The sequence below is a fragment of the Ptychodera flava genome, chromosome 16 (genome assembly GCF_041260155.1).
Source record: "Ptychodera flava strain L36383 chromosome 16, AS_Pfla_20210202, whole genome shotgun sequence".
NCBI lineage: Eukaryota > Metazoa > Hemichordata > Enteropneusta > Ptychoderidae > Ptychodera > Ptychodera flava.
Genome location: NC_091943.1, coordinates 27,360,423 through 27,369,875, shown reverse-complemented (window position 1 = coordinate 27,369,875; position 9,453 = coordinate 27,360,423). Strand labels below are relative to the sequence as shown.

General features: G+C 40.3%; 1 protein-coding gene across 1 annotated transcript in view; it reads right to left on the bottom strand.

Annotated features, from left to right (window-relative positions):
- Positions 1–3,887: 3,887 nt before the first annotated feature.
- LOC139113965 (LIM/homeobox protein Lhx9-like) overlaps positions 3,888–9,453 on the bottom strand; it is a 77,703-nt gene continuing 72,137 nt past the window's right edge. The window contains 2 exon segments of the mRNA XM_070675439.1: positions 3,888–5,204; positions 5,678–5,868. Coding sequence (XP_070531540.1) covers positions 4,917–5,204; positions 5,678–5,868 — 479 coding nt within the window. The 3' untranslated portion in view covers positions 3,888–4,916.

Sequence of the window (9,453 nt, the reverse complement as noted above, 5' to 3'; positions counted from 1 at the left end):
ACAGCGACTTAACTAGGACAACATCTCTGATCCCTCACATTATTTTAAGTAAAGCCCTTTCAAAGCTGATAAATAAAAAACACGACCCCCTAGGATATTGTTTGAAAATAGATTAGCGTTAGTCCAGGGTTCTTCTCTCACTGACCTTTTCTGACAAGATTTACTGAAATAATAAAAGTGCTGAATTATAGGTCATGTTTTGTAACCTCTGTCGACGAAGACGTGATGAAAACTGCCATGACAATGAAACACTGCTGGTTAGATTATGTCCGGTCTACATTAGAAGTTAAAATAATATCACAATGCTACTTATTTGCTGTGTATTGTGGTTTTCTTGGAGCGTGGGGTGGGGGAGACAGTTGGTTGGAGAAGACCCTAGGAGTTAAATATTTGCATTATGGCATTCTAATGAAACTTTCACTGCATAAATTTTGTGTATCCGACCTGACGAATCTCAAGCTTTGCACTTGGTCGCTCGGGTCAGAGTTACCAGTGAATTTATACACAGGTGCCAACCTGGTACACGGGATTTTTGTTCAATGGTGGAGAAAGCGGGAATGTTGTCATCGATTCAACCCGACGTTTTCTCTTCATCTCTGGCCACACATCTATTACTCATTGCCATTTCAAAACCATCCTTGTTCAAACTCAAACGCACAACGTCATCCTGTAGTTTGGATGGTCACTTGCCTCGTGACTGTCATGAAAACGACAGCAACATTTCTCGACATCGAAATCATTCATTGCAAATGGAAGAAAACAGCTCTTGATTTTTGCAGCTTTCAAAACGTTGTTTACGCAGTTGCGGTTGGGAAGTAGCACTTATAGAAAATTTGCTCACATTATAAATGCGCTATTAAAATAACTGGAATTTGTAATTGCTGGACGATGGGCCAATAAATACACTTACAGATACGGAAGGGAAATGGATGCTGTCAGTCAAGCGAGATACCGGAAGTAATTAGGGATGTACCAATATGCTTTTAAAGGGGGTTCTCAAAACGAGAACTTGCAATTCTCCCCTGTTTCAGAATTTGATATGATTTGAAGCTGCTGAGCAGTCTTGCTTACCAAAAGAATGTTATACATCTTCATATTTCGAAATCACGTCGATAATTTTTACAAAAGGAGCAACCTTCAATTTTCCATAATTTTTTTTTTATCCGTAGAGGTTTTTCCATGTTTGATCACACGTTTGATCACACTTCTAAGAGCTGACGGTGGGCCTAAAGGGATGATCAACACATGCCCTGTGAGCGCTACGAAGTCAATATAAGGCAAAAAAAAAAAAAATTGTGCTGTTCCGATTACATGGTTTTCAAAAATAGGGTAGGTAGGTAGGTAGGGAATTTTTTTTTTCATTTTTTTTTATTTCTCAATGTGTATTTTGTACGCGTTCAAACAAACTACCACAGTGAACTACCAATTTCCTCATGAAATGCACACAAATTGAATACCAATTTATTAAAATAAAATATTCATCAGTAGAATTGAAGTGTGTGGTTTATTAGACTGCCACGGAAATTGACATGGCTGAATTACAATTCTTTGACAGGAAAGTGAACTGTTTATCCACAGGTAAGTCTGACTTGTAAGAACTGACACAACACAATATTTACTGTCATCAATGCAGTGTTTCATCTAGGATACTATACCAGGGGGGATTGGTCCCCCTCTCCTGGAATTGTTGAGGGGGATTTTAAAATTTTTTGGGGGATTTAACGGAAACATTTAATGACATCTTATATGTAAGTTTTAATGTTGCAGTGATGTCACTTGTGATATACATACTACAAGCCATAAATCACTTGCTTACACAATCCAAGCTGCTGGCTCCAAACACCATCCTCTATAAGATTTTTTCAAAAGTCAACAAATTTGGGTATCACTGTTGTGAATGTATAGGGCTTCCAAGAGTGGCGGACGGCTCATTAATATTCATAAGCTTTAATATCCCTAAAAATTGTAGCATATTCCCTCATGCTTAAATATTCTGTATGTTTGTTTGCACATATTCTGTAAGTCTGCTTTCATAGGGCTTAATGTACATTCAAACATCAAAATTAACAACAGCCAGCCATTCCCACTGTACCTTCAAGGGATTTTTTCATTTTTTTACTGAACTGTCTGCACTACACAAAACAAGAAAAAAATCTATTGTATAAAAGAATGTTTTGTACCTTCTGAAAAAAATAATGTGCTTGTTTGTCACGTTTTTACTGTGCGTATATCATCACTACTGTAAGTTTGGATCAACATTGATCTTTGCAAACCAGTGAGCTGTATTTTTCTAGTGACCTAGCTGGTCTGGTAGGTCTTGCGCAGACTCAGTAGAGCTAAAACGAACAACTTAGAGGGTCAGATCCCTTGTTTTGAATTGAATGCGGAGTCGAGTTTTTCTCGATGTCAGATTTGCTCCAGTTGCTTTTTTTCAGTCATTTTAGAATGGGGAAAATAACATACAGAAAGGTTGGTTGTCACCGACAGTTAATTTTAGGGTCTATTTGCTCTGAAAAATGAGTCAGTGTCTGTTCACTGAATTCAAAAACCGGGCCCATTGACACCACAGCTTGCTTCATTGCTTCAATGCTCTTGCAGTCTGGACTGAACACGTTTCTGTGACAGTAAAGTCCAATTTTTCGTGTCAATTTTGCTATCAGAATTATTTTCAGAGTGTTATGGACATTCATATGATGCACAAAACCTTCAGTTTGTCTCCTTTTCTCAATCGTACGGAGACAATGTGACACAGAAACTTTATCGGGCTAGCTAGGGCAATGAACGTAACTCTCAACTGGCTGATAGGCTTTCATATGCAAAATCAGCGTACGGAAATTTACGGGTGGTATTGTTTCAACAGTATTTTATTGAAGTAGTTCAAAAAGTTTCAAAATCGAACTAAAATTAGTTTCATGCGTTTCACGTTTTTTCATATCAATATTTTTTACTTCCGGGTTTACGAAGCTCTAAAAAGTCTAGGGGATAAAATTGAGGTAGGTCGGGTAATCGGAACAGCCCATATTTTTTTTGGCCTAAGACATGTATTTTTACGGTAACCCGGCCTATTTTATGTGGCTGAACTTATACTACATTTTTTCGCATTTCGAAAAATATTACATTCATCATCGGTTGTTTTCTTTAGACCACATCGAGCAACATGTAACCAACTTATTCTCTTTTTGAAATCATGCCAAAGGAAAATAATTACGTTTTATATCGAGTTGTCGTCTACTCTGAGTGATTGTCCCTCCAAGTCCGCCGGATGAACTTGGCTTGACAGGTGTAAAGGTAGATGGAGCATAACATAATGTGCCCCTAATATTTTTTCTTAGTATGAAACTATTTTAAAAAGGGGTTACATTACAGTATGAATCAGTAAAAATGCATTCATCTGTCGTGTTTTTCCTCTGTCGAGTTCGTTCACTTTTGTCAAAGAGCGTCCTATGACAGTGGGCTAAACACAGTGGACATCGTTTCTTAAGGGGTGGACCATCAATAATTTCGGAAGAGTTATCAACGTTGCAAAATTAAAATGGCTGAAAGAATCCGACCGGGCGCTTTTGCAGAGCGGGATCTGAAATGTGGAAAAGTGCGGTATTCGTAGCCTGCTCCGAAGAAATGGAGCGAAAAAATTAACGTTTTCATTCTGACACCCTTCAAAAAATTTAATGGTCCTTCCCTAATCGTCGTTTTCAACGTACCAAGCGTATTTGAAATGGTCCGATTTGGACCGAGAAATTTCGCTCAATTTGTCGAAGACGGCGAAACACTAAACCGTCAAATCAACATGGCCAACTGAATTACACATCACCTCCACCACCATCTCCATCACCATACATAAGCAGCAGCGCTGGTGGCGGCATGAATAAGTCTAGATTGTACATAAATCGGATTTCCAAATCTTTTCTTTTTATTTGACAATACGATAAGTGAAATGCACTGAAACTGGATTAAAATTGGGAGCATGTGTGGTTTCGCTCTTGAGTTACACGTACAGACAAAAACTGATTGAAATGTGCACGCGAAGACGACCAAGCGAGAGAAAGTTGGAAACGAATAATAGTGGCGCCAAAGTGCGGTTCACATTTCTGACGGCATGCAAGATTTAATGTCGCACGTGCTACTGCTACACACAGAAGAGGTAAAACTCCATTGAAGACACCTACTACACGATAAATCACGTTCTTACTGTACAGTTTCTGCCACGGCGGAAATAAATAACACATTTGGTCCAAGGTTCAACATTTGGAAAAACAACGAAACCAGTGACCGTGTTCACCATGTACTTTGTGCTGCAACATGGGCCCTACAACATGGCGGCATCAAGCGCTTTTATATACCTACTATGCAAGCATCGCAAGATTCGTTCCCTGCTCTGGATTTTCAGGTCGAACATTTTTTTTCTCACTTTGTACAAAATTGTTCTGGTTGAGCCAAACTTCCTAAAGCGTGTGAGTGATACTATTATATCTATAATTAAAAGAAAATCAACACAAAAACATAACAAAAGGGATAGTGACTTTGGTGGTTCACCATATTTGCACATAACCAACGTTTACGCGAGACGTTTATTCTCGAACAAGTTCACGTCAAAAACGAGATATCAGTTTTCCCAACTGGAGATAAGGTGACACTCTGTATGATGAAAAGTGAGTGTGGTCTGTTGGATTGTTCGATATATCGTATTTTGGCAAGAGTAGCGCAGTTTGAGTTTTATCAACCCTCTCGTATGTTCATTCCTTTTGACATATTCTCGATCAAATCCGATGCCCAGACACAACTGTCTCTGAAAGTTTGTTTCCGAGCAACTATGAGGGTGTTCACAGCGTCACCTATTGCGCATGTGTCGAAAGCGGTGGCGCTTTGCTGACAGTCTTCTCGGCTGCCTTTTTCCCTGTCGTCTGCTCCGAACTTTCTCACATGTCTCCTTTGAACATATCCGAAAGACTTGGCGTTTCAGACCCCTGCAGGGAGTCGACGTCCATGCCGCTGCTCATCGACGGCGACGCAACCAGATCCGACGGCATGCCGGGCGTAGCGACCTCCGTTAAGTCTGACATGCTGCCCGTTCGCGGGGTACTGTCGCTTAAATCGGTCAGTGTGGTACCTGAGTCACCAGTATGTGTGGTGTTGTTATTTCCGTCTCCGTCCTTGTTTTTGGTCAGACTGCGTCTGTACTTGGCCCTCGCATTTTGGAACCATACCTTTACGAGTGAACAAAATATAAAGTAGTTATGTTACTAGAACGCCTCATTAGAGGTGTTAAACTATTTCATTGGCTTTTCAAACTGATAGTGAATCGATAATAAATAAATAAACAAATAAATTTATAGGTTAAGTTTGTTAAACACATATTCACCAGAGTCCTAAATTTGCGTAGAATATAATTTCGACGATTGATGTTATTCTATCGGTACCGGTGTTGTCGAAAGTATGTATGTGTATTCATGTGTGCAAAGTATATAATGTATAACTTAATAAGAGAGAGAGAGAGAGAGAGAGAGAGAGAGAGAGAGAGAGAGAGAGAGAGAGAGAGAGAGAGAGAGAGAGAGAGAGAGAGAGAGAGAGAGAAAGGGAAAGTTAGAGGCAAAGACAGACGGAGACTGACGGAATACACTTCACTTACAGCACTTTTTAAATATGTGAAAATGTTAAAAGAACACAGACATCGTCTTACCTGAAGTACACGTTTCGTGAGACCCGTTTTCTGTGCAAGCTGTTTGAGATCTTTGGCGTCTGGGTTGTGGTTGAGAGCGAAGTAAGATTTCATAGTCCTTAGCTGGTGGTGTTTGAAGGACGTCCTCATACGTTTCGTCCTCTGCTGTTGGTACTGGTCTGCCGTCATGTCCTGACTGTCGTTGTCGTAGCCTGTACCGGACGGGCGACATGAAACGAAAGAAATTGATAGGTTTAATGTATGAAGTGATTAGCCAGGGAGATCAAAGGTCACTATGCAAAATGCTTTTTACATCCGGTAGCAAATGAGTATTTTTGAAAAGGATTGAGTGTTTTGTATCTCCGACTAGTATGTTAGGATGGCCTTTAGAAAGAGAATCATCCTTATTGGTAACATCGGAGAATTGATCCTCGGGTTATCAGGGCTTAATCAATGACAGGGTCACAACACGCAAGGGGGTACCAGTCTCCACGAACTTAGCAACAACAGTGAAAGCGAACTAGGCAACAGTCGCAGAGAAACAATGAGCAATCTACGATTCTTTGGGTTGTAAAGTGATTTGGATTACAAAACTCCGTCAAAAGCTTGAGGTACCGCGATACGGCACGACAGAAGCACTATACTTGAAGGAAGCGATCTGCAACGTCATGACGTACGGCCATACGCGACGTACGATACTCAGCTTACTAGCTTTTGATGCAACCGTCCCCTCAAATTGTCATGAAGACAATACAGAAGTTTATGTATTTTCCTAATTTGCAGAGTGGTTCGCTACTTGGCTCACTATATTTGCCCGTCAGAGGTTTGGATTTTTTAAAAGCTTTCGCACTGTTTTAATAACATCTTATCAACTGTCAAGTTGACTCGCACATTTTTCTAAGTTACGTAGGTACTGTACGTGTGTGTTATTGTCTCTTTACTGCTTGTTATGTGCACATCTGATCAACTTTTTTATTTGAAAGCAGAAAAAATAGTCAGTAATATGGCTCTACCCGTCAAGAATTCCCTGACTAGTGCTCGATGAAACCTGCGCAGAATGACAGCGGCAACGCTTCAGGAAGCAGCTCCGCACGTACGCAAGTCAGAACAGGGATATGAATCCCGCCGAGGAATCGAGAAGCATTTTGCGTGCTAGTTTACCTTTGTAGTGAAGCTCTGCAAATGAAAAGGCCACGCGTTGTGTCGTGTAACACCGACGTATGCCGCACGCTAGATCAAACGAGTCACAGGTATGAGAGAGAGAGAGAGAGAGAGAGAGAGAGAGAGAGAGAGAGAGAGAGAGCAAAGCCCCGCCCTGTGACGTTGTGTATTTGTATATGTTTTGTATTTGAGTTCCGAACGAGATTAACGACTTGTGGCAACTGAGGAACGTGAGGAAAGCCATGGTGAAAAACAGATGCAACAAAACACTAGTAACTGGCCTTCTAGCTGCCTCCAATCCAAGCAAATGTTGCAGTTTCCTTGACGCAAATGACGTTGTTCTAAAATGCTTTGACGTCAACTTGCTCTGTGCATACTACAAAACTTCAATGCGCAAATCAGTCAACTATATCGTCTGTCTACCTATTATCAACCAACCGATCAATCAATCAATCATCAATCAATCAATCAATCTATCTATCTATCTATCTATCTATCTATCTATCTATCTATCTATCTATCTATCTATCTATCTATCTATCTATCTATCTATCTATCTATCTGTCTGTCTGTCTGTCTGTCTATCTATCATCTATCTATCTATCTATCTATCTATCTATCTATCTATCTATCTATCTATCTATCTATCTATCTATCTATCTAGATCGGGCTATTTATCTCATCACTTACTAAATACGCATGCCTATCCATTCGTCTCTCCGTCCGTGTATCATGCCCATTTCGTTTTTCTTCGGCTAAACTTTAAATATTGTCTATGCTATCGTAAAAACCCATCTTCCCAAACCCATTGTTTTCCTGCATAAATATTGCTCCCTATATATTTTGTTCCACGTCAAACTGCTATTGAACACTTCGAACACTAGGTCAAATCACTGCTACCTGTAACTATGGAAGTGAAATGTATCAGTGAGTTGACTAAGTGTTCGACTCTACTGAAATCACACTCATTCAACCATCCTTGTCTCTTGCTCAATTTGTCATCGTCAGTACCTGGCCTCAAAGAATGACACGTTCATCTGTATTGGATACTAACAGGCTTGCTTACACGGTGTAGACGTAAAATCAGGGACAATGTGCGTCAATCTCAGTTTCTTATCAGCGGCTCAATCTGGAGACGGTCCTCGGGCTATGACATGAAAACTTGTTACAAATATTGTAATTTGTATAAATTACCATGTTTCCGGGCGTGTACACGCCCACCACTTCGCTAAACCCTTCCTCTTGAGGCCTGGGTGGTGTTTTAAAACATTCTGCGGGTCATTTTATACCTCCATTTCTTACCGATTCGATTCCGAACGCCAGTAAACGGCGTCAACATTGTTTAATGTCGAACTGTTTCATTCTTCTCTGTGAAGGTATAATTGTAAACAGAGCGCGTTTCGCCGCCACGAAAGGAGACGGGAGAGGAGAGGAGAGGGGAGAGAGAAATGGGGCCGGGTAGCTGGCGGGGAATGAGGGAGGAAGGGAGGGAACGGAAGAAATGAGAGCGGGGAGGGAAGGAGAAACGGGGAGGGACTTGGAGGGAGCAACGGTGATGAACAGAGAGCTGTACGCCGATGGACAAAGAGCAAACACTGATTTAAAGGGCCTCATTTTAACAAAGCTGTACCATATTTCCGAATCAAAGTTCATCTGAATTGCACTATCTTAACAATATATCTGTCATAATTTCATTGACAGCTGATGATCTGTAAGTGTTACTGATTTTATTAAAATTCTGTTCGATTATCGAGTCTCGAATACTTATTTACAGTAAAACCATCATTGATATATTTCACCGACAGACAGTTATCTTTTGAGGGATCATGGATAATGTCATCTGCTTGAAGATGTCTGAAACTGAATGATGAGGTATCACCCATGCAATTAAGATGCAGAAGTTGCCATGGTTTCGAAATATGGATGAAGCTTGGACTACATCCTCCGTTCTTTTTCGGTCAAGTGGCTACCGGAACAAATGGGTTCATTGACGAATACATCTTCAATGCAAAGCGCAATTAGGCATTGAAGTATTTATGAATCAAAATGGGAAAAAAACGAAATGAAAAACAAAAATAGACACGTCATTTTAACGTTAGCCGCGTGCTAATTGGTTAACTACGCTCGGTGTATTGAATGAGCAACACGCGTAAGTGTCGCTCGTGGCCTAAGCAGTCATCCACTGGCTGGAACGTACAGGGCCATTTTACACGTGTGACGCTCCGTGAAACTTTAATTTTCTGGAGAAAGAGTGACGAGTGACTATGCAATTCTATATCGCAGTTTTCCATGTCGAGTTTTGCTTAGGGAAAGTTATGCACCTTTCTGTGTATGAACCAAAAGATAGCACAGCTCTGACCTGTGAGCACTTTTTCTAAATTTGAAGTGTTGTCAATATCAAGTGATATCAAAATGACAACACAAGGGGGAATTAACTCTATCCGCATTTGTAACTGTAAAACAATAGGAGTCATGTTAAGTCACTGACGTGTTCAATTTTGGGGTAACCGTTATAGATTTTCCACTTTAAGAGCAAGCGGTATATTGAATTAATCAATTTCAAAGTCAGTTCAATTAAGGACAAAAATTGGTGAAACCCGCTTTCATCCAGAAAGTGTTTTTTTTTTTCTTTTTTG